Source organism: Rhineura floridana, chromosome 4 (genome assembly GCF_030035675.1).
Source record: "Rhineura floridana isolate rRhiFlo1 chromosome 4, rRhiFlo1.hap2, whole genome shotgun sequence".
Taxonomy (NCBI): domain Eukaryota; kingdom Metazoa; phylum Chordata; class Lepidosauria; order Squamata; family Rhineuridae; genus Rhineura; species Rhineura floridana.
This window is the reverse complement of record NC_084483.1, coordinates 62,302,227-62,329,052: the sequence shown is the minus strand read 5'-3', so window position 1 is coordinate 62,329,052 and position 26,826 is coordinate 62,302,227. Positions and strand designations below refer to the sequence as shown.

At 41.6% G+C, this 26,826-nt stretch overlaps 1 protein-coding gene across 9 annotated transcripts in view; it reads right to left on the bottom strand.

Annotated features, from left to right (window-relative positions):
* Positions 1-26,826, bottom strand: part of MYO6 (myosin VI) — a 155,349-nt gene that overhangs the window by 96,737 nt on the left and 31,786 nt on the right. For 7 of the 9 annotated variants that reach the window (XM_061623158.1, XM_061623156.1, XM_061623160.1 and 4 more), the window contains one exon: positions 6,397-6,529. In XM_061623158.1, the coding sequence (XP_061479142.1) occupies positions 6,397-6,513 (117 nt within the window). In that variant the 5' untranslated portion in view covers positions 6,514-6,529. Of the gene's footprint in view, positions 1-6,396; positions 6,530-19,916; positions 20,079-26,826 lie in introns of those variants that run through there. The other 2 variants (XM_061623157.1, XM_061623159.1) reach the window with 2 other exon arrangements.

Below are 26,826 nucleotides of genomic sequence, written 5' to 3'. Positions count from 1 at the left end.
CCTCAATCTTCACTCATGTTCCAGTTACATAAATGTAACAATGACAGAACGATGCTTATTTTTCTATCTAAATAAAAATGTAAACATCACACTGCTGTTTGCAGTGCACAGACAGGCAGCATTGCAAACTGTGGCACAAACACTTCCCACCCACCTGCACACCACTCACATTACCTGCCTCGGCAAACAGGCAAGGCAGCAACGGCAGCCTGGCCAGGGGGATGGTCGGCTGGTGCACTGCACAGTAGCAATATTCATCCAGCAGAGGTGGTGGAATGAGATGGCAGCAGCGGCAGCCTGCGCAGGGGTCAAGTCCGTGACCTACCTGCAACGTGCGACCTACCTGTGCTGTGCAGTGACACTGTTTGTCCAGGGCGGCTGCAGCAGCAGCGAAGGAACAGGCGAGGCAAGCAGGTGAACAAGGAGAATGGGGGGGCCTGAGGGGTGGCAGGGGAGTTGGGGTTGGGGGTTGGCAAGTGGAGAGAGCAGGAGGGCAGAGCCCCCCTAGTATCAAATCTATTATTAATTAAGGTTATGGGTTCCACAACTAACAGCAATAATAGAACTGCTAATAGTAATTAATGGCAGGCTCCATAACAGTGCAGGGCATCTTCCCTTCATACATAGGGTCTTTTAAGCTCTCCTTGACAGTAGCAGCCCCCAGCACCTCTTCAGTCCCTCCATGGACCCTCAGTGGCACCCCATGGATGCAAGAAGATGCTGCCAGGAGGGATTTTTGTCCCCTTCCCTGTGCATGCACAGAATTGGAGTGGGGGTTAGATCCCTGCAATCACTTTTCATGTGTGCACACACACGGACTCATTGTATATAGTAAAGTTTCCCATCCCACTGGAATGTACAAGAAACCTGTACGCATATGAGATACCTGTTCATGGCCTCCCAAACAGAGATACACAAAAACATTTCCCAGTTTGCCACTGCCAACCTTATATTCAGTTCTGAGTCCTCCTTTTATATGTACAAGAAATGAGGGACTTTACATGACACAAAACTCAGAGCAAAGGGAGATCTCTTACGTTGCACAGGGCCAACAGACCCATTTCCACATTAATCTGCAGTTTTTATCTGCACAAAAATCTCATATTTAAACACATATTTAAATATTCATGTTATCTCAATGTACATATTCTAAGTGAATTTTATCCTAATATAGACATTTCAATCCATTCTGGTATGCTTTCGAGCTGAGAACTGTATTGCAAAATTCAGAAAAGTATGAAATCCAAAGGATAATTACATTCCAATCCACACATTAGTTTGGCAGCCACTGTTTGGATCAGCTTGCACTGGAATTTACAGAAATCAAAATTCTTCAAGCATGCCTAACTTGAGCACAATTCTGCACTTCAGTTCTAGTTACTCCAGGGGGACTCCACATACCTTCACCTTGTTACCACAGAACTCTCAATTTCTTATAAACAGAAACCTTATCTGCTATTCCGACCAGGGCTGATGAGAGTTGTAGTCCAAAATATCTAGGAGTATCAGTGTGCTGATGATACCCTGGACCTGTGCCTGTACTGTGGTGGGCTGGATGAGGGTCAGCAAACTGAATTGGGTGGGTGGTTTCTGGGTCTGGATAACTGGTCAACTATCTGCTTTGGATGGGGTTGCACTTCTCCTGAAAGAGCAGGTTTGTAGTCTGAGGGTGCTCCTGGATCCATCTCTCTCACTAAAAGCCCAGATGTCCTCAGTGGCTAGGAGTGCCTTTTATGAGCTTTGGCTGATAAAACAGCTACATCATCCATTCCTGGACTGGGATAGAGGGACCACTGTCATCCATGCACTGGTAATCTCCAGGCTGGATTACTGCAATGCAGTCAGTATGGGGCTTCCCTTAACGTTGTTCCAGAAGCTGCAGCTCATGCAAAATTCAGTGGCTCAACTGCTCACTAGGGCAAGATATTGCCAACATATTGCCCCACTGCTGAAAGAACTGCATTGGCTGCCAATTACCTACAGGGCTAAGATCAAGGTGCTGGTTTTGGTATACAAAGCCCTGTACAGCTTGGGACCAAGATACATGAAAGATAGTCTCACCCTTTATATACCCAGTTGATCATTGCGCTCTGCAGGCAAGGGCCTTCTGCAGATAACATCTTATCAGGACATCCATTCAGTACAACATAAGAATCAGGTCTTTAGTATTGTGGCATCTACCCTGTGGAACTCCCTCCTCATAAATATTAAGACAGGCATCATCCCTATTGTTTTTGGCACCTACTGAAGACCTTCTTTCAATAAACCTTCTGAGTAGAGACCTTATCCCGGTCTGCATCTGTACTAGAATTATTTTTTAAATATTTTTCAGATATTGTATCGCTTGTTGTTTGCCACCCTGGGCTCCTTTGGGAGGAAGGACAGGATATAAATTTAATACATAACAAAATAAATAAAACATCTGGAGGGGTCCCGGTAGGGAAAGGCTGCTAAAAACTGAAGCTTGTGTCTGTGAATTATGTAGCCATTCTCTCAGCCTCAGCCCTGCTTCTTCAGTATAGCCTTGTCCTAATCATTATTACAGCTATCGTGTTATCATAAAGTTAATTTTCAGTTAGGAAACTGGTTTAATTTAATATAACACAAAATTAAAGTAATAATAAAATAATAATAATAATTCTCGGTATTGTTATTGTATAGCACTTCCATGTGTTCAAACTGCTTTGCTTACATTATCCTGCAGTAACCCTTAAAATAACCCTGTAAGGTAGATCAGTATTATTTACCCTATATTGAAGAAGCAGGACTGAGACTGAGAGAATGGCTACTGAGCTCACAGACACAAGATTCAGGAACTTCCTGGTTCAGGATTCAATCCTATACACAGTTATAAGCCTATATATACTATCCTTGTGAGTAAGCCCCACTGAACTCAACCAGACTTACCTCATAAGAACATAAGAAGAGCCTGCTGGATCAGGCCAGTGGCCCATCTAGTCCAGCATCCTGTTCTCACAGTGGCCAACCAGGTGCCTGGGGGAAGCCCGCAAGCAGGACCCGAGTGCAAGAACACTCTCCCCTCCTGAGGCTTCCGGCAACTGCTTTTCAGAAGCATGCTGCCTCTGACTACGGTGGCAGAGCACAGCCATCATGGCTAGTAGCCATTGATAGCCCTGTCCTCCATGAATTTGTCTAATCTTCTTTTAAAGCCATCCAAGCTGGTGGCCATTACTGCGTCTTGTGGGAGCAAATTCCATAGTATAAGAACATATACAACTTCGGAGTGGACATGTACAGGACTGCACTGTTAGCCACACAATGCACTAATACATTTATTATATTTATAATATAGAACACTAAACAACATATGAAACACTTGCTTCGATAACACAGTAAGAGCCAAAATCACCCCCCAGTAATTAAAAAGAGAATTTGCAAGAAAACAGATGTTTTGCTAGCAGATTATTGTTATTACTGTTATTATTATAATAATAAATCTCTAATGAGATGGGGATTCAACAAGCCTTAGGAATACAGATGTTTTGACGAGAAACAAACCACCATAAGACTTAGTTTCATTCTGCTGTTATTTCCTTCCCGAGGCTACGCATTTCCTTCCTCAGGCTATAAATTTAAGCAATTAAATAAACAAACAAATAAATAAATCCAGGCTGAATATTTCGTTTTGTTCGGGGGGGGATGTTAGACAGAGACAGCCAGCCAGAGAACATCTACATTACGATTCAGTAATTTAATACATGCTTAGAGAGTTCCAAGTAACCAAGGCCCTCTTTCCAAATGGCATCCTTATTTTCACCATATGCCACTAACAAATCATCAAATATAGTCTCCCGGCAACACAAATGGCCTCACACTCCATTGCATCTTTTATTCAACTAAAGTAATTTGTTAAAAGGATTAGTCACCTTTTGGAGAAACTTACCTTGCCTTTTTGATCTTTGGACTTGGCACTGTATTTTTCCTGAGGAAAAACCCACCAACTTCCTTCTCACCAGGCTTCCTCCTTAGAGATACACCTAGATTCTCTGGTGGAGGGAAGCCTGCAACATCACCTTTTGACCTACATCTAGGATTTCCTCCAACCATCAGTGCATTAGTTTAAATGTATGTATTTATTTTAGGTTCTTTCATATGAAACATGGATATATAAAGGGGGAATATTGATTTTCTACTCATTGTTTCCCTGTGCCTCGTGGATTCTTTTCCATTTCCCTTTTATTGCAAGTCACACAGCCCTCTTTGCATCTCTCCATGGAAAAGTTAGTTTTAAAAAGCTACCACAAACTAAAAGCAGCCTTTCCAAAATAAACAGCATTTCTGATGCTAAACATAAGGATCTTAACCAGCAGTTCTAACTAACTTCAAGGAACATTAGACATTACTCTGGATCAGGGATGGGGAACCTTTTCAGCCTTGCAGGCCGCATCTTTATTTGGCCTCAACCCTGTGGGCCAACTTTGACATGTGGGTGGGACAACCCACCTGTCAATCACATATCATTATGACATCATATGACTGACAGGAAGGTTGTTATGCCCACTTCTCAAAATCCCTTGCACAGGGTTCCCAAGCACCCAACAGTCAGCTGGCTGTAGTGCAAGGGACGTTGTCAGTCCTACGCTCAGAAGAGGCGCACGCAGCAAAAGCAAGCCGACCAGATTTCTTTCTGCATAACTGTGCAACAGAGAAGTCCCTCTCGGAGTCAATATCTACATAATGGACTTTTCTGCTTTTGTTTGAGTGGGGCCCAAGATTGACAACAAGAATACATTCAAGATTAAATTGCAAAAAGTGCATTTTAAGAACACTTTGTGACTGCTTTTCATATCTCATAAAAAACAGAAAAATAAGTGTTCATGAGGAATGACCTATTACCTAAAACAATCCAGATCTTGATGACTACACCAAACTAAAACAAAAATATAGTGGTCACTGTACACTGTGGAAGCCGTTTTGGCATACAAGTGGTATATAAATAAATACCTATTTGCTACTTTTGCTTTGAGAGGCTGTAACAGAGAACTGTGTACTTTCAAACAGTTTCTTTCCAACAGCCCCCCCTACAACACACAGCAAACCTGAGAGGAATTTCAAAAGTAACTTGAATGTCCCAAGTCAAGTGCAACACTGACAAAGCTCTAAGTAGGATCAATATTCCAAATTACTTAACAAATGGCCTCACATTACATTGCATCTTCTGTTCAACTAAAGTAATTTCTTAAAAGGATTACCGTATATTCCGGCGTATAAGACGACTGGGCGTATAAGACGACCCCCAACTTTTGAGAAGATTTTCCTGGGTTAAAAAGTCATCTTATACGCCGGAATAACAGCCCCCCAACCACAGCCACAACTCTTCAACCCGCTTGCCCCCATAGCAACCTGCCCCCAGCCGCAAGAAAGACCCTGATCCCCGTTTAAAAAGCCAGCGTCCCTCTCCCCTTTCTTCCCTGCGTGGCCAGCGCCCCCTCGCCCCATAGCCTGCACCGACCTTTGCCCACCAAGAAGTGGATGTCGCTGAGCACCTCGTTCTTGAAGAGGAAGGCGAAGTGCTCCTGCACCGTCGGCTTCGTCGCCTGCCAGTTGTAGGCCGGCTCCCGCGGCGCCAGCAGGCCGGAGGCAGCGGCGGCGGTGGAGGGCGCCGAGGAGGAGGCCGCAGGGGCAGCTGTCGGCAGCGGGTTCCCGCCTCCGCCGCCTCCCGCTGCTGCTGCCGCCGCCCGGTGGTTGTGCGTCAGCGGAGGCGCCGGCGCGGCCTGCGGCGGCAAGAGCAGCGAAAGCAGCCCGCCGTTGGCCGCCCGAGAAGGAGCAGCCGCCGTGGCCGCGGCCCCGTCGCTCGCCTGAGCAGCCGTGGGCGGAGGAGCAGCAGCAGCGGCGGGAGGCGGCGCAGGCGAGGCCGCCACGGAGGAGAAGGACGCGGGGAGGCTGCTGCTGCTGCTGCTGCCGCCCGGTGGTTGTGCGTCAGCGGAGGTGCCGGCGTGGCCTGCGGCGGCGAGAACGAAAGCGGCCCGCCGTTGGCCGCCCGAGGAGGAGCAGCCACCACCGCCGCGGCCCCGTCGCTCGCCTGAGCAGCCGTGGGCGGAGGAGCAGCAGCGGCGGCGGGAGGCGGCGCAGGCGAGGCCGCCACGGAGGAGAAGGACGCGGGGAGGCTGCTGCTGCTGCTCCCCGCCCCGGCCGCCATTTTGCGGCGGAGGAGGCCGTGCAGGAGATGGCGGGGACGGAGGAGCAATGGGGATTCCCCTCAGGGGAGGGGACGCCGGGCCAGGCTGCAAGCAGGAGAAATACGGTACTATATTCCGGCGTATAAGACGACACCCGGCGTATAAGACGACCCCCAACTTTTGTGAAGATTTTCCTGGGTTAAAAAGTTGTCTTATACGCCGGAATATACGGTAGTCACCTTTTGGAGAAACTTACCTTGCCTTTTTGATTTAAAGGTTCAATAGTTAAGGTGTCAGGGCCAATATCCACAATGGATCCCATCTGAAACCCATCAGTTGGGTGCGGAGCCCAGACAGGCTTCCCGTCCTCCATTTCGAGACGCTATTTCCTATAGAGAGGAGAAAAAAAGGTGGTCAGTCAATCAATCATGCCAAAAGATAATGTCTCCATACAAGTTTAGCTTTGAAGATATATTCCAAATATCTGAAAAAAATTCTAGGTCAACCACTTCTTAGGGAGACAGTGAACTACATCACTCCTTACCAGGCAAAGGCTTTTTTCATCACAATAGCTAAGTATAATTGATGAACAATTGTACAAGCATATGGAATGAATTACTATCTAGATCAGAAGGAAATTGTGGTGCCCTAAAATGACAATCTGGACAACTTGCAAAGCCAGGCATGAAATGAAGTTTGTCACACAGCAACGTTTTTTGACGATGTGCACTCATAAGCAAGTGCCTGGTAACAGAACAATCTGCACCAGTTACCACAATTGCTAGGTGGTCGATGATTACGATTTCAGAAAACAGTGGGAAGAAAGGGCAAAATGAGCATGTGGTCTCATGTGAATAAAACAAAGGAGGGAGGCTGGCAAAATTTGACAGAAAGGTATTTAAAGAGACTAATTTAAAGTGACAGCATGCTAATTTCAGTCTCCCGAAACTCCAGACACACAAGGTAATGGGCTACAACAGAGTTAAGAAACATTAACAAATGTCCTTGCATTTCTTGGGGCTTGAATAATGAATGGAATCAGAGTCCCTGATGTGCCAGAGTTGATGAAACTAAGCAGGTATGGATCTGATCAGTCCCTTCAATAAGAAAGTCATGCTATTACAAGTAATGTTTTCTGAAGGACTATGGACTGTTATCTCGCTACAATGAATAAACCATGCTCCGTTTAGCAGCATATATACTATTTATTTTTAAGGCCCTATTGCTTGGGGATATTTTGATATATTTTAGTTCCAGTTTACTTGACTTTCAGCCTGTGTGTACATACACCCATAACATTCTCAGTTCACTTTACAAATCAAAGATAGGCTAATAACCACAAGACTAATTGTCCAATAAAATAGATAGAAAATGTGAAGATTATCTTTAAAACCCAATACATTAGGCAGAAGTTATAAATGTGTAAAACGTCATGACCTGAAGATTGAAATCCACAACAGTCTAGTAGTAAAAGACCTATTGAACTCATGTCTAGGTGATTACTGGTTTCGGGTCCCATATCAACAGTAACTAGTCACCTGAGGTACGAAAGGGGACATTGGACACAAAATGGAACTCTTTTTTTTAAGCATAGTTCTAGAAAATTTCTAACAATATACTGTATTATATAATGTCCATTTTGGATCAAGATTACACAACATTAATCTAATACTCTTGGAAAGTTATTCATCTATTCACATACACAGCACCAAATCTAAAGCTCTCTGGTATTTAAATACAACAAAGTCTCTGTTTAACAAGCAATCTTTTTTTTGTCCCATTATGCATTATGTTAGTGATTTATTATTTCAAATCTACATAAAGACTTGGCCTAATAGATCATAACCAAGTATGACATAAAAACTGGTATCATATCTATGCATTTAAACTATTGATTGTCCTGATCTAAAATATTTTATGGCAGTAATAAAAATAAGTTTAATCTACTTAGAACTTTCCCTCCACAAATGCTACTTGAATTTATGGAACATAACAAATGTGTATTTGTGGAATGAGTCCAGTGTTTGACATTTCTCATTCAACCAGCCAAATTTGCTGTTTCAGAGTTTTATTGGTAAGTTCAGTCATTTTATATTCTAAGAAGGGGGGCGGCTCCATTCTTCCAAATGAAAAGGTACACAAGCGATAAGAGGAGACCATGATGTAAACACATTTGCCTCAACAGGCACTCAAGTTGTTTTTGAAGGGTTTTGCACCAATGAGCTGTTCTTCCAAATGTAAAAGGCAATTTGGGATTTCACGTTGAGAATTTTCACAAAGTGAAGGTGATAGAAAAAGGAAACAAACAGCATTTCTCCTTTAATATCACACACCACACACACGTTTTTCCAGTTCCCTCCTCAGTTGCAACCTGGGGAAATGCTCAAAATTCTAGTACATGTGCAGCTGCTGTACACGTGCATGACTTTCAGTGTGAACAGCCTGCAATGAACTTCCATATCTAGCAATCAAACAGCACTAGTGAATGTGGATAAATACCAACAAATGTACATATTGACACAAAGGCAGAGAAATCTGGACAAATTTTTGTTGATAGCAGATTTTGCATATTGCCTGCCAATATGCATAGCCTCTCAAATAAAGAATTACATGCATTAAGTGGCCAACTCCTTCTTTTGTATTACATGTCTGACACTGTCCACACCTTTATGTGAATGTGTCACAACCACCTGTGTTTATTGGTTTAGTTGCCATTTAACTACATAATAAATATGTAAACTATTCATGGATCTCTCTCCTCTGCTCATGGTTGGTTGATTCTTCTGATTCTCCTTTCCCAGCTATGCCAACTTCTGTGTCATTCAAAAACCGAAACCAAACCCCATGGTAATATTTGTGTATGAAATCAAACATTGTGACACAGTAAATTTGTTTGAAATTATTCTACCACAAAGTACTAATTATTATCAGTCATAAAAGCAGCTCAGTTACCTCAAAGTAGTTTTTGTCCATTTAAAAACAAAAACTGCAACAGTGCACAAATATAGACATTACTGCCAGGCAATAGTGGTGTGAGCTACATTAGACAGGAAGGGCTCTAGTATCCTTCCTTTCAAACGCCTTGTCAAATAAGCAGATTTTTACTCCTGCTTGTGAACAGAGAGACATATAGATGTTAAAATCTTACTGAGGTGATATGAGTCAAGCTCGGATTGATCAGGCCCATTCCCACAAGAATGGTGACGGTCAACACCAGTCTCTCAACAACGGGAGTAGAAAGGGAAGAGGGCTGTGTTTGCTTCTAGAGGAGAGCAAAAGAATTCTCCTATGAGGCAAGGTGAAGCAGCTGCCTCAGGCAATCTGTTTTAGGCGCTGTTTAACTGACAGGATGCCTTCCTTTATTCAATTAAATGTTATATTCTGTTTTTACCACCAAGGACAAAGGAGCTACCATATGAATTTTTTTCCAGTTCGGGTATCTAAATGGGTTGGGCCTGAGATTTTTATTATTTTAAAATAACAGCACATAAAACAGCATGCTTGCGGAGGCAAGGAAGAGCATACACCAGGTCTTGGAATATAACTGGACCATGGCTTTGTTTAATTTCTACAATCAATTCATTAAGATCACCCACTAAAAATGGGAAGGGAAAGGGTCTCATTCTCTCTAATCCCATCCGCCAGAGGAAATGGCCTGGCTATCCATGCTGCATTTGCCCTTCAGACAGTTCTGCTCATTCCTGAGCCTTGTGCAACGGCACACCGTTAGGCTAAGAGCAGGTCTCCCCTCCAGCAGTTGCCCAAAAAGTGCTTTGGATCACAACTCCCATTAGCTCCAGCTATGACCAATGATCAGTGATGATGGGCGCTGTAGTCCAACACTATCTGGAGGACACCAGATTGGGGATGGTCAGCCTACTGTCCTAATTTAAGGCATGTATCAGACATTCTGCACACAGAAATAATAATGATTTAGGGGTCCAATCTATTAATTTAACTCAGGAGTGAGGAAACTGTGGCCCTCTATATATTGTTGGACTACAACTCCCACCATCCCTGACTATTGGCAATGCTGGCTGGGAAGTTGGAGTCTAGCAGCATCTGGAAGGCCACAGGTTCCCGATTCTTCATTTAACCATGTTTGCATTATATGCGGCAATGGGAGCTGGGAAAAGGAATATAAGCAGAACTGGGAGAAACAGGGGCTGAAGTATGACCATGGTTTGCATATGACCACTGAACCAAAGTTGTTTGCCATATACCTTGCCAGCTTCCTGCTCAGAAAATCATGGAGCAGGATGACGTGGTCCTAAATGCAAGGCCCCAAATAGATGCATGATGCCCATCATCCCCACAGTACAAACAGGTATTTGCAACTTCTCCACCGCTGGGCCTCCACTGGCTCCATACAACTGGGGAGAGCTACATCAAGTCTTAACTGCCACAACAGAGAGGTGGTAATGTGGTCAAAGGTACAGTATTACCACCCTATGGGAAGAGACAGGAAATGTGCTCTCCAGTGCTGAGGAGCCACTGCATCTGTGGTCAGGACTTCCAGTTGTCACATACTAAAACTATAAATTTAGAATCCAAAAGCCATTCTGTACATTACACTACTCCGCTTTAGAAATAATTGCAAATGGTACAACAAGAAAGGCGCTCATGTGCTATCTTCCCCTCTCGTCTTCCTCTTTCACCCATGCAGAAAGGAGAAAAGTCAAAGCTTCTGCTTCCACATTTGATTAAACCAATTTACCCTCATTTATGAACTGGGGGTGGGTATTAATTATGGGAAGAATAAACCACACACACAAGTTTTGACATAAAGTGGAAGCATAAGGTCTGAACTCTTCTTTGCAAAGGGGACAGGAAAGGAAGGGGAGCTCACAAGCCTGAAGCTGATCTTACTCATTCAAAGCATCTAAAACTCAGAATGAGGAACCTGCGATCCTCCAGAAGTTGTTGGACTACAATTCCCACTATCCCTGATTGTTGGCCATGCTGGCTGAGGCTAATGGGAGTTGGAATCAAACAACATCTGGAGGGCCACAGGTACCCCACCCTGATCTAATTTACTACATGCATAATTAGTTTTATTTTGTTTTTCGCATAGGAGAGCCATAACACACACACACCATGAACAACTGCATACAAGCTTTGGCACTCTACCATCACTTTCTGCATTATGTATAAAACAGCCCAATGTTCCAAATATCGCTGGATTTTCTTAAAACTTCATACTAGTGTTCTCTCTCCCCCCCCCCCCGGAGAGAAGAACATGGAATGTATCAAATAATTTCTGCTAGCCTACAAATACAGAGACGTCTGCATACCCTTTCAGTCCATAAATGGCATATTAATTGTGAAGATAGAAAAAAGACTCCAGCTTTTGCCAATAAAACTGAAGTTTGTAGAACCTTAAGTACTAAATATGAGCACTTTTGTCCACAAAATAATAGTTTATGTGTCTACACTGTGAAGTCAAGCTTGGTTTACATTAACTTGGAAGCCTTTAGCTACATTCCAAGAAGATCACAACACCCAATTATCCTGGTCATGTGTGCTGAGCAACATAAAGCAAATCCTTCTGAACAACATCTGTATTCAGTCAGACTTGGCTGGTGGCCATATTTATTTCTTTATTTAGAACTGTACATATCAGATACAAGACATTTTCTGTAGGTCAAAGCTAGTCTTAACTTTGGGCTCCAGTTGTTATCAAACTTTCAAAGAGCCAGAAGCCACAGTAGCTCCAGAGTTGCTACAGAGGTCAAAAAGCAGATTAATCAGATGCCTAGAAAAAGTTAACTGGCTCCTAAATTTTGCATGAACAAGAACTGCAGTCCTATGAATGGTAATAACTCTTTGGAATATTGAAAGTATACTGGACCTAGAAACCTTGTGTTTCACTAGCCCCTCATTTATTTTGAACTTTCTTAGATAACAGCATTTGTTTTAGACAACCACGAAAACCAAAGGAGCACTGTACCAGGGAGCACATCGCTATTTCTCCAGATGTTCAAGCAGACTGCACGATCAACCTACCCTGAAATTAAAATGTATCATCTCTTAACCACCAGTCCTACAATAAAAGGTCGGTCAGTTGTCTGAGGAAGTGGCTACTTCTCAAATTCCAGTTCTACAAAATAGGAATCTTCAGATCTTGAATTCATTTGTTTACTCAAGAGACTTCTTTTTTTCCCCAAGGACAAAACAGGCTATTTCTTTCCCTAATGCCACATTTTTTTTCAACAGCTGAGCTATTATATACTACTGAAATTAAACCAGGGTGTTTCCACTGGTTTCTTCTTCAGTGTCACTTCAACCTGACGTAAGGATATTTTTGTTTGTACTTTTCAAATTGTGCCTTTACACACAGTAGATTTTTATCTATGCTGCTGTTTTATTTATTTTTAAGTGGCCTATGTTTCTAAAAAAAGGTACTGCAGCCACTTAATAGTTTTGTTTTGAACTGTATTGTGTTTTTTCTGATATGTGAGCTATGCCCAAAATGATAACCTATAAATAAGTTTAAACTTATTTATAAAATAAATAGCGGACCACTAACAACATTAGCCAGTAAAAGCATGCATCCCAGCACTGTGGCGCAAATGCTACAGCAGACCATTATGGAATAATTCAATTTGCATTGGTCTGGCAAATAATGCTGTGATGAACATATGCCACCCTGGGCTCCTACTGGAAGGGCAGGATATAAATCTAATAAATAAAAATAAATATTTCGCTACTGATCATTTTAGATACAATATTATACAAGCATTTGATTAACTCTTGTTTTAAGCCAGGGGTCAGAAGTCTGGTGCCCTCCACGAGTTCTTGGACTCTGGCTCCCATCAGCCCCAGGCAGTATGGCCAATGGCAAAGGATGATGGGAATTATAGTCCCGCAACATCTGGAGGGCTACCGGTTTCCACCCTGGTCTTAAACCTTGATTATTCCAACGCACATGTAAGTATGTGGATCACTGAAAAGGAGGTCACACATGTCCCCTCTGATCAGCTACTCAGTGCCGAACAGCAAATAAGATGCAAGTAACAAAAACCTTTCTGAAATCTGGGTAAACCAGCCGTGTTTCTTTTATCCTCTTAATCAATTATATTGTAAGCTAGGGATGTGCTAGAATTCTACCCCAATTGGTCTTGATATGAATTTTCCATTAATCTGCTTATTCTCTATCTTTGGTTCAGATTTTTACATAGCAATGTTCCACAGCTGTTTCTGTAAAAAAAAATTTTTTAATCCACCTGTAAAATATCGATATTAAGAATGATAATTTCATTGATATTTCTTTACATTTATCAATATTTCCTTTCAAAAATTAATATTTTCTTTAAAATTATTGATATTAAAATCAATATTTTTGCATGGGAAAAAACAGATTGGAAATAGCAACAACTAACGGACAAAGAACGAACTCGAATCAATGCCATCCTGTTAAGTCGATGGAATGCTTTCGAACTGGCAATAGCCAGCGGATTGCACCCCAAAGTGTAACATTATGCTTTGGCAATTAATTTCACATGTAACTATATATTATATACAGTTAAAAGTATATCTTTTATTGCTTTAAACCTTTTTCCTTCAGTAACAAAAAGCAATTGAAACAAAACATCCCTCTTTTGATGTTGTGTTGGTAAATAACCTGTATCTTAAGTAAAAGGATTAATGTTTACTATATCTACAATATCCAGATTTTGTACAATTAAAATTGGACACTAGTGAATAGTCAGGGGGTGGGGGGAAAGTCATTAAAATCATATGCGATTATTTCAGTTTGTATGGCCATTGTATCCTATAGCTATCTAGTTTGTTTCAACATAATCTGACACACGCATAGCTCATCCAGTACTGTAGCTTCCTACTGCAGACATGACATAGTTTACATTTTAGTTGGTTCAGTTGGGGAAGGGCCATAACTCAGTGGCAGAACATCTGCTTTGCATGCAGAATGTCCCAGGTTCAATCCCCAGCATCTCCAGGTAGGAATGGAAAACAGCCCTGTCTGAAGGACCAGAGAGCCACTGGCAGTCAGTGTGGACTATGCTGAGCTAGATAATAATAAATAATAATAATAAATTTTATTTTTCAGTCGCCTATCTGTCCGGGTTAGGGACACTCTAGGCGACGAACAACAAGAATAAAAACAATACATATATATACATCAACATAATCAAATTTTAAGCTAAAGAAACCATCCGTTAATTCAGTTATAACATAAAATTAATCTGTCCCAATCTTGTAGGCCTGCCTGAACAGCCAGGTCTTCAAGGCTCGGCGATAGCTGGACAGGGAGGGAGCATGTCTGAGATCGAAAGGGAGAGAGTTCCAGAGGGTGGGGGCCACAACAGAGAATGCCCTCTCTCTGGTCCGTACCAGCATAGCTGTTCTCACCGGTGGGACCGAGAGAAGGTCTTGTGAGGCTGATCTCGTCAGGCAGCACAATCGGTGATTCTGGAGGCGTTCCTTCAGATATACTGGGCCGAAACCGTATAGGGTTTTAAAGGTCAATACCAACACCTTGAATTGGGCCCGGTAAACAACTGGTAGCCAGTGAAGATCTAATAACACTGGGGTGATATGATCCCAGCGACGGCTATGTGTAATCAAGCGTGCCGCCGCATTCTGTACCAGCTGTAATTTCCGGACTGTTTTCAAGGGTAACCCCACGCATTGCAGTAGTCTAAGCGTGAGGAGACCAGGGCATGTATCACTTGGGAGAGCAGATGAACAGGAAGGTAGGGTCGCAGTCTCCGTATCAGATGTAATTGATACCAGGCTGCCCGGCTCACTGCTGTAATCTGAGCCTCCATGGACAGCTGGGAGTCAAGAATGACCCCAAGACTGCGGACCTGGTCCTTCAGGGGTAAACTTACCCCATTAAGCATCAGGTCAGTAATTCCTAATTTCCTTTTATCTCCCACAAGTAATACCTCAGTCTTGTCGGGGTTCAGCTTCAGCCTATTCTCTCCCATCCATCCACTTACGGATTCCAGGCACTTGGACATGGTGTTCACAGCCAACTCCGGTGAGGACTTAAATGAGAGATAGAGTTGAGTGTCATCTGCATACTGATGACACTGCAACCCAAAACTCCTGATGATTGCCCCCAGCGGTTTCACATAGATGTTGAATAGCATGGGTGAGAGGATAGAACCCTGTGGCACTCCACAGTGAAGAGGCCATGGGTCTGAAACCTCATCTCCCAATGCCACCCGTTGCTGCCTATCCGAGAGATAGATGAACCAACGGTCTGATTTGCTCTATAAAGTAGCTTTCTATGTTCCCTAGCAGAGCCAACTTTTAAAGCAGTCAATCAAATGTTGAGTGTCCATATATTATTCAACCATACATACCTTTATTTCTTCTTTTACTGTTCATGCTTTTAGTGGTTTGTCTTGGATGATCGCATACTGTTACAAGTGGCAAGTGAATTTCTGCTGGACTGCAATTTACAGCCCTAACATCAAACATTTATTAAAACAGCACAGAATTAGTTTGCTAATGCCACTGACGTGGTCTACCAAATGTTCTAAGAAGAGAAAGAGAAGGCATATAATGGGTGTTGAGAGGGGATTTCCTTCCCTTTTCCTTTCCAACAACATAGTTATTTTGTACGTTGCCCAGAGTGGCTGGATAGCCAGCCAGATGGGCGACTAAGAAATTCAATAAATAAATTGTTTTAAATTATGCTAGAAATATACTATGGCATAATAGAGAATATTGGGGAAATTCCCTATAGATCCCATGGGCTGCAATCCTGTAGAAAATTATGCTTGCCCAAGACACATGGTAATCATGAAGTTTTACATTAACTTTTATAAACATTCCATTGAAATTCAAGGGGGGCATTAAATTTTCTTAGGCTTTCCAGATGCTATAAAATGAACAGTATGTTCATAAACACAAGAAAAATCTGGTATATTGAGCTAATGTTTATTCTGATTTATTTTTAAAAATTATAAAAAGGCTGATATTTTTTCATATCTATTAGCATTCTCTTCTTTCAAAGATACAGGTAAAAAGCTTGTCTTCCAATCATCTTTTTAATCTATTATTTAAATGTAACAGAGAGCGAGCACACAAGCACTCACAGTCTCTCTTATCATTGCAGGGGTAACCAATGTGGTGCCCTCCAGATGCTTTTATACTACAACCCCCCATCATCCCTGACAATTCTCCATGTTGGTTGGTGCTGATGGGAACTGGAGTCCAACAATATTTGGAGGGCGCCAAATTGGGTATCCCAAGTTATAGTTTAACTCATACCCTCTTCTCTCTACCTTGCCTCATTAACTGCGTTCTTGTATCATGAGTGAAATGACAGCAGTGCATTTGCCTTGGATGTTAATGTTCATTTGGACATCCTTGTTACGATGCTACAAGCAGTAATTTCATGACATCCAGAGAATTCATTCCCACAGAAAACATGGCACATAAAGCTGAAATAGCAGCCTCTGCCATCTGAACTTCTGGAATGGGACTTTTTTAAAGAAATGCTCTATTACAGCCAAAGAGAGCCAGTGTGGCATAGTGGTTAGAGTGTTGGACTACGACCTGGCAGACCAGGGTTCGAATCCCCACACAGCCATGAAGCTCGCTGGGTGACCTTGGGCCAGTCACTGCCTCTCAGCCTCAGAGGAAAGCAATGGTAAACTGCCTCTAAATACCATTTACCATGAAAACCCTATTCATAGGGTCGCCATAAGTCGGAACTGACTTGAAAGCAGTACACACACACACATAACACCCAATAAGCTACATTTGCATTTTTTGCCACTATAACACATAAGTGGTTACTAGACATCTTAGGAAGAGGCCAAGATCTTGTTTCCAAGTGGCAGATCTAACTAAAAGCAAAAGTGATAATTAGTTCCTGAACACATGACCTTGTACATTCTTCCACAAAATTTCACTATCTTTCTATTACTCCATCTTAACCTGCATAAACTTGCCACTCCTGCAATGAATTAAAAATACCTCCCAGTGTGATGCTATCTACAAATCTCACCAACCACATCACTGTTTCAAGATCACCTATGAAAATATTGAATAAATGGAACAAAGGACTGATTCCAGAGATGTCCAACAGTCACTTATTCTAGAACATTATGTTAGGCAGTTCCTTACCTATTTTGAGAAAATACGGTAAATCTCACTGAAAACAGTAAGATGGGCATTAGTGAAGAAATCTGCCAGTCTCAAAGCCTAATCAGATACAAAGCCATTTTATAACAGAACTGTACCAATAAAAGTCCCAATGGCAGTGCATCGTTTGCTACAGGTATAGATTTGAGCAGGGAGACAGTAAAAGGTAATAAAAACAAACAGACAGACATGTTGGTCCATAAGAAAAAAAATCCAAAATCCATATTAGAGCAATATCTTTATTAGACCACAAAATGTCATGAAACAGTATGGAAGCTTTCAGATTCTCCAGAAACCATTCATCGTGGAGTCTGTATCAAGTTACAGTCTTAAGATACCCGATTCAATGCCCTACCTTCTAATCTTCTGCAGGGCAGATATGAAAAAATCCCGAGAAATCTCAGATACTGCCCATGCGACAAGACTGAAGTCAAGTCTGTCTCGCATGTCCTATTTAACTGTACAATGGGGCTAGAAAAGATCTTTTAAACTCCATCCTGAAATCCTTTCCGGGTCATTCCCTGGAGGCTCTTTTGTTTGTCCTCTTAGAGGGCGCTGAAAAAGCAATCACGGTCCAAGTCTCTAAATTCTTGAACCTAGTTATAATTAACAGACCATGTATGGTTGCTCCGCAAAATTAAACTAATTAATTAAAGTAACAAAAGAGCCAGAATATTCTAGTAAGCCCCAGTTCGGAGCCTATAAAGGTTTTGGTTATTGCACTAAAAGGCTACGCCCTTCTCTGGTCACTTGCTCATTTGTATAGTCCTGATTAAGATACTTGTTTTACTTATATTTACATAACTTTGATTATGATTTTGTTTGTATGCACGTTTTAATGTTTTGTACCCGAACTTTTATTTGTAACGGTGTTTGGACTAACTAATAAAATATTATTATTATGGCCTTAAGATAAATGGGGAAAGAGGAAGCAGACATTCAAATGAGGTTCTGTTAGGTGCTGTGCAGGTCTTATGATGTACCAAGTAAAGAATAATCAGTTCTTCACTTTAAATAATGCAATGCTCACATGCAAAAATAATATTCCCCAGCATAGCTATGCATATTCAGATGTCATGGTAGATGGCCAGTCAACCAAACGAACTTAGGACTTCTCAAGGTACCACCCTTAAAACAACTCCCGACTAAAGAGCTCCATCTCTTCAGCAGCCTAGCCTGTGTGACGCAGTTTAGGTGTTAGTTTTACCACATTGCTGTGTAAGCTTTCCCACTTCACTGGCAGCATAAGTTGGTTCCATCACATGGCAAGCTTGCCTGTTCCCAATTTATGTCAATAACAGGCAGAGGACAGAGTTCTATTTTGCAGGGAGATATTTGCCCCAGTGTTACTAATGCCCATAGTAAAAATCAAGTGTAGATTAGATGGCTCAGTGTTCTGGAACCTCTGTGATTGAGTTGGCAGACAAAAAATATGATTTTTTAAGGCTGTAGAGTAAGGAATCTGAACAACAAGGAGGAAGAGAACTAAGCTACAAATATCTGGGAGCTAAGAGTCATAGAATCATAGAAAAGTAGAGTTGGAAGGGGCCTATAAGGCCATCAAGTCCAACCCCCTGCTCAATGCAGGAATCCAAATCAAAGCATTTCCGACAGATGGCTGTCCAGCTGCCTCTTGAATGCCTCCAGTGTCAAAGAGCCCACAACCTCTCCAGGTAGTTGATTCCATTGTCATATGGCTCTAACAGTTAGGAAGTTTTTCCTGATGTCCAGTCAAAATCTGGCTTCCTGCAACTTGAGCCCATTATTCCGTGTCCTGCACTCTGAGACGATCGAGAAGAGATCCCGGCCCTCCTCTATGTGACAACCTGTCATGTACTTGAAAAGTGCTATCATATCTCCCCTCAGTCTTCTCTTCTCCAGGCTAAACATGCCCAGTTCTTTCAGTCTCTCCTCATAGGGCTTGGTTTCCAGTCCCCTGATCATCCTGGTTGCCCTCCTCTGAACCTGTTCCAGTTTGTCTGCATCCTTTTTGAAGTGCGGAGACCAGAACTGGATGAAGTATTCAAGATGAGGCCTAACCAGTGCTGAATAGAGGGGAACTAATACTTCACGCGATTTGGAAACTATACTTCTGTTAATACAGCCTAATATAGCATTTGCCTTTTTGCAGCCACATCACACTGTTGGCTCATATTCAGCTTGTGATCAATGACAATTCCAAGATCTTTCTCACATATATTGCTGAGCCAAGTATTCCCCATCTTATAACTGTGCATTTGGCTTCTTTTTCCTAAGTGTAGAACTTTGCATTTATCCGTCTTATACATTCTAGCTATCTTGAGCCTGAAGTTTCACTTTATTCTGAAGTAAACCTGATTAAGAGTTTAATTGTAGGAGTTGTATACATCTTAGAAGCTTAACTGCTGAATTTACCTAGAGGCAGCTGAGAACATGTATTTCAGTTTACTGATAAAAAATAATCTCAGGACACACCAGTGATGTCTGCAAGGGAAAAAGGTTTTTCAATTATACATCAATGCAACTGCTGTGTATTCGTGCGCTTATCAATAATTTCCCCAAAACATTTTTAATTAACTTCTCCAACACTTTCAGCATGCCTGTAAGTCTGTAAGTCACTTTTAGCATGCCTGTAAGCTGGGAAAGATCAGTGACAGTGGGTATTCATACCTTACTCTGTACCTGGGTACAAGCCCCCTGTATCTGGGTTCAGCTGCTCTTAAGACTCTTACACATGGTGATTTGAAAAATAATCACGTGTACGAGTCCACTGAAGAAAGAGGTCTTTTGTTCACATCTTGACTCTCCCTGCATGCTGTCCTCCTCGAGTGGATCGTCAGCAATAAGTTTTCCTCCCCGGGGAGAGCCTGAGGCTTTGTTCTAGCAGCAACAGCTGCCACCAATCAGAAATGAGCTCAAGGAAAAGTCAATTGCTGGAGCCACAGAGCAGAGCATGAAAGAGGAATAAGGCTAAAGTAGAGGCAAGGGAAAGAAAGAGAGAAAGGAAACCATCCTGAAGCAGAGCTTCTATGTGCTGGCAATGAATGAGCTTGAGGGAAGGAAGGAGACAAATGGGGGGGGACTTTGGAGGACTCACACTGCACTCCACTCAGATGTAAGTCCCACTGAGTTCAGTAGGGCTTACTGCCAGGTAAGTGGAGTTAGGTGTGCCTAAAAATGTGAGAGACTCTGTCAGGGAAGCTAGAGGAAAAAATGGTTAATTCTAAAAAATTACATTTGTTTTACAAACTTAAATGGAGTTCAAGCATCTTGTGGTCTCAGACAAGTGAAAATTGCTGTCCTGAGAGAAGGCAAAAGGAGGCAGGGAAGCACAATCACGGAGGAGGGGGAACAACTTCTGAGGGCTCACACTAATTCTAAAAATGTCTGCTCAGAAGTAAGTCCCACTTTGTTCAATGGGGCTTACTCACAGGTAAGTGGAGTTAGGATTGCCTAAAAAAAGAGTGATCCCTGTCAGGGAAGCTAGAGTTAGGCATGGACTGTCTAAATTGTTAGTTTTTTAAAAAAGAAGATTAAGTTTGGTTTACATTCACAGTGCAATCCTAACCATGCCTACTCTAAAGTAAATACCATTCAGTTCAATGGGACTTACTCCCAGGTAAGAAGGGTTAGGATTCCAGCCCCATGGAAGAAACAGTTTGGAGGGGGCAGAGAGCTTGTCTATGTGTCTGCTCACAGTACAATCCTAGCCATTTTTATTCAGAAGTAAGTCCAACTGAGCTCAATGGTACTTCCTCCCAGGTAAGTGGGGTTGGACAAGATTGCAGCATCACTTTGAAGGGAATGTAGGAAGAGGTGAAAGGACAGCAGAGAGGTAATGAAGACAGAAAAGCTGGCGGGGGGGACCCTAAGACTCTGCAGCAGAGTTTACATGGCCCCTGTGGCCTCAGACAAGTGAAAATTGCTATATTGAGAGAAGGTGGAAGGATGTACCAGTAATCTAGTAAACGGGGTGGGGAAAAAGACTAGGAATCTGAAGTCACAGTGGAATCCTAACCATGTCTACTCAGAAGTAAGTTCCACTGAGTTTAATAGGGCTTACTCCTGAAGTGAAAGTGAACATAGAATTGCAACCTTTAACACAGCCTTTCCCAACCAGTGTGCCTCCAGATGTTGTTGCACCACAACTCCCATCTTCCTGACCATTGGCAATGCTGGCTGAGGCTGATGGGAGTTGTGGTCCAACAACATCTGGAGGCACACTGGTTGGGAAAGGCTGCTTTAACACCTAAATTCAATTCTTTCCTTTAGATACTAGAGATTTATCAATAAATATTATAAAATTTATAATAAGTCTGTTACGTGTTCAATGTGTCATCATGTGACACTTGTTGCTTGCTGTGGAGTAGTACATCTACTCTTCAAGATTGTGCCACAAATAAGATTCCAAAAAGTCTGCTGTAAACTAGCTTCAAACCCTGTGGCATGTAATGAATAATAGCTGCAGTCACAACTGCAATAATAAAGTAACTTAATGGCTAGGTAACACATTGCTCAGAAATGATAGTTATCAATAAATAATAGAATAGTTATCCCTTGTGTCTTAACATAATCCCAAGCAAGTTTACTCAAAAGTAACCTTGAACCTTCACTGTTCAATGGAACTTACTTTCATGTAAATGTGCATAGGATTGTAGCCTTAACTTTATTTAATGCCTTATTTCCTTTATATCTCAACTTTCCTACAAAGAGTTCAATGTGGCAGTTCCTGCACCTTCCCAATGTATCCTCAGAATAACCCTATGAGGTAATTAAGGCTGAGAAGGTGACGAGCCCCAAAGTCACCCAGTGAGTTTCATGGCTGAATGAAGATTTGAACCCATGTCTCCCAGACCCTAACCCAATAGTCTTATCACTATGCCACACTAGCTTTTGCAGAACCTGCGCACTACAGTACCTCTATGAATCACAATATAAATTACTCACTATACTTTTCTTCTTTGGTCTTTTAAAACCTACTGAAATCAATGATAATGGAAATTCTGTTGTGTGCTTTACATTTCCTCCTAAAGGTCAAGAGAGAAAAATATAGCCAGTACTCTTCCAATAATTTGTTATTGTTTGGTAGAGTTGTGTATGGCTCAAAAAACTCATCCCCAGTCACATTTATGTGAGAAACCAATTGATTATTTTAAAAGGGTTATAGCTGATCAAACACGTCAGGCTAAACAATTTACCAAAATCACAACTATTTCTGACAAACCTCAAGAAGCAAGCTATGCCATTGCCAAAATTGTGGCAAAAAAGGTGAAAGCACATCAATTGCTGAGTCAGTAGTTTTACCAGCATGCTGTAAAATTGTAAATATTATGTTTGGCAAAACATATGAAAAAGAGATCTTGAAAATCCCTATGTCAGATAACACTATTAGTCAGTGTATACATGACATGTCTCAAGATGTTGAGTCACAAGTGATAGCTAACATTAAAGAAGCCAGTTTCTTTGCCATCCAGCTGGACGAGTGAAGTGACACCACTGGAAAAGCTCAACTCCTAGCATTCAGCAGGTTTGTTTGTAATGGAGACATCATTGAACAATTGTTATTTTGCAAATAACTTCCAGAAACAAGAAGACACCAAGACATTTTTGATGTTGTCGACATCTATTTCAATTCTCACAATTTGTCACGGAAATCATGCATCAGCATCTGTACGGACGGTGCTCCCTCTATGTCGGGAAGCCTAAGAGGATTCGTCGCACTGGCCAAACAAAAGAACCCTGGCATTGTTTTTACACACTGTTTCCTGCACAGAGAGGCCCTCATTTCAAAATCAGTACTACCTGAACTCCAAAAAGTACTGGCTGAGATGATCAAAATGGTTAACTACATCAAGAGTAGACCATTAAAATCGAGGTTGTTTTCAGCACTGTGTTCTGCCATAGAAGCTGCTCACACACAACTTCTACTGCACAAGGAAGTGAGATGGCTATCTCGAGGGCCGGTGCTTTCAAGGCTGTATGAACTGAGGGAAGAGCTTCTAATTTTTTATACGTCAGAAGAGTCTGAGCTGGCTGACCTGCTTAGTGATAAGACCTGGTGCAATAAAGTTGCATTCCTAGCTGACATTTTCCAACCTTTGAACACTCTTAACAAGAGTATGCAGGGAAAGAATGAAAATATTCTTACTTGTACTGACAAAGTTATCTCCTTTAAGGAAAAACTAACACTGTGGGGAGCCAGAATCAAAAAAGAGAACAAACTTGAAATGTTTGAACTGACAAAAAGTTGCAGACTGGACAAAAATCTTGTCTATTTAATTCTATAAGGTTTGTCACTGCTGAGTAAAAACATTGAAAAGTATTTCCCGTCACTTGATGTATTTTCCTTGGACTGGGTGAGAGATCCATTTGTGTTAAGTGCGTGCCAGTCAGCAGAATTAACTGTTGCAGAAAAAGATGAGCTGATGGAAATCAGAAATAATAGAGGACTGAAACTGAAACACTCATCAACAGATATGGCCTCATTCTGGTGGTCTCTCCGAGAGGAATACCCCATCATCACAAAGACGGCGATTAAAGCACTTCTTCCTTTCTCAACATCTTATCTGTGTGAGGCTGGTTTCTCTGCTAGGAACACAATTAAGAGCAAGAACAGGTCGCAGCTTCAAACACTGGAGGAGGACTTGAGGGTATGCTTGTCAACCATCCGCCCTCGGATAAGGGACATCATGAAACATCACCAAGCACAGATTTCCCACTGATTTGTTTTTTTTTAAATAACACAATGATTAAAATTTTAAGTTACTGAACTTTAAACACAATCTTAATACACTTTTTTAAAATGATAAAATATATCCTTAAAAAACTGATGGTGTGCCTTGACAATTTTAGCGCCTTGTCAGTGTGCCGTGAGATGAAAAAGGTTGAAAGTCACTGGTCTACCTGCTGGCCACCCCTGCACTAAATCATTTGTATGGACACAGACCTACCTTACAGGGTTGTTGTAGCATGGTTCTATGAGTGCTTGCAAGAATGAAACTACAATGGCAGAGATAAGACTAATCAGAGAAGACATTCTCAAAAAAGCAATGTCACTTTTCTACTGTGCACTCAGAAACTGAAAAGAAAACAATTGTGGATTTGCTCATCTATGCAGTTCTCACCTTTTCTCATCAAGTGTCATGCATCAAAATTAGACACACCTAAGAGTCAAACGCATGATAATGGCTGCCTCTATCAGAAACTGCTGCTAGAAGCAGCTGCATCACATGGTTTTATGGTAACACAAGCCTGCATTGTAGGGTTGTAATACTCTAGATCAAGATAGTTAGAGTTCAGGTTTTTAGTACTGATATTATTATTGTTGTTGTTGTTGTTATTACAAAAACCCTGGATCCACCAAAGAGAGCCAGCCAGAAAATATATATACTTAAATGTAAATGTACTGCCTTCAAGTCGATTCCGAATTATGGCGACCCTATGAATAGGGTTTTCATGAGGCTGAGAAGCAGTGACTGGCCCAAGGTCACCCAGTGAGCTTCATGGCTATGTGGGGATTCGAACCCTGGTCTCCCAGGTCATCGTCCAACATCTTAACCACTACACCACACTTAGAATTAAATAATTCTTAGCCCAGGGATTTGTTTTGAGTTCCAGAACTGAACTGAGCTCACAGTATATCCACACAAAAATCCACTCCTGATTACCAACCCCCAGCTTTCTTTTCAGCAGTAGAATAGTTGTTGTTATGTGCCTCCAAATCGACTACGACTTATGGCGACCCTATGAATCAGTGACCTCCAAGAACATCTGTCATGAACCATCCTGCTCAGATCTTGTAAGTTCAGGTCTGTGGCTTCCTTTATGGAATCAATCCATCTCTTGTTTGGCCTTCCTCTTTTTCTACTCCCTTCTGTTTTTCCCAGCATTATTATCTTTTCTAATGAATCATGTCTTCTCATTATGTGTCCAAAGTATAATAACCTCAGTTTCATCATAGTAGCTTCTAGTGATAGTTCTGGTTTAATTTGTTCTAACATCCAATTATTTGTCTTTTTCGCATGGTATCCACAAAGCCATGGTATCCACAAAGCTCTCCTCCAACACCACATTTCAAATGAGTTGATTTTTCTCTTATCCGCTTAGAATAGTAGGGTTGTCATTTTTTTGTTTTCACTGTGAAACAGGAATTTGAAATCCTCATTGATCTTCTGCAAGTCACCCTGAGATATGCCAATACATTTCGATCTACTTTCTGCCCATCCCACATTTAAAGTGCTATCCAAAAGCTAAACATTATGACATAGATCATAAAAAGAGATACTAAGGATCACTTTTTGATACTGAGCTATAAACATTTCCACTGAAAAACCATAAAAACCACAGCCCAGAGCTTTCCTGTTTCCCAAATACCAGGAAAGGCTTTCCAGGGAACAGAGTATCTTACAGTGGGAGCAGCAGGCTGGAATGTCCAACTGATAAATAATCTTCCCCACATTTATATTTTGACTGAAGTTCTGTGTATTAAAACGCATGATATCCTCAAGAAAAAATCAGGTGTACCATGTTGGAAGAATCATTTCAGTTCATACTCTTTTAAGCAGCTTGTTTTTGTTGCAGCCCCCTCCTCCTCAAAATATTTTCATATACAGTAGGGCCCCGCTTTACGGTGCTTCGCTTTACAGCGATTTGCTAATACAGCGGTCTCAATTAGACGCAATTAGACTAAAGCCCCACTCATACGGAGCTTGTTCCGCTTTTACGGCAGTTTTCGGGCATCGCACGCCACTCTATTCAATGAGTTCCACTTTACAGCGGTTTTCACTTTACAGCGGGGATCCGGAACATAACCCACCGTATGAGTGGGGCCCTACTGTATAAACATTCAATACATTTACATCTGCACTTACACAGATTTATCTGTGAGTAAGTCCAATTGAACTCTATAAGATTTATTTCTCAGTAGACATGTATAGGATTGTTCCATGAATGTCTGCATCAAAGAGAACCATACATACTTTAAGAACAGGCAATGAAAAACACAAATTTTAATAGCTATAATTATGATAGTCACAGAAGTTCGCATTTTCTTTTTAAAAGTTGGGGTTTTGATTTTAAAAACTTAAGAATCTGCAGGAAAAATGAAAAGAGTAAAACTACATTCCTGTTTCTGCCAAAACTCTTTCTATTGAATGTACCCCTTGACAGGAAACAGTTTCAGGAAGTATAACAGACCCAGCATGCCTTGCCTTGTTGCCAGTAAAAGGGAATTCCTTCAATGGCGCATTTAATAACTGTCATTGAAGCCATTTTCTTTTCCTGGCAGCAAATGTGTATATAACAGAGACTGTACATTTATTCAATGTTACAAGTGAATAATTTTACAAGCGTACAGCCCAACTACTTCTGTACCAGGTACACAGACTGTACATTCGTTGAATGTAACATGTCTTTGTAATTCCACACCCATATAGACAGCCGTTCCACCAGTTCCACCTTTACAGCCTCTTCATTCCACAATTTAAAATCCTAAACCAAATAGCCATCTTAAACAGTTTAAAATTATTATATCAACTGCGTTCAAGAATTAAAGCAGACAGCTCTTATATCTATACTTTTC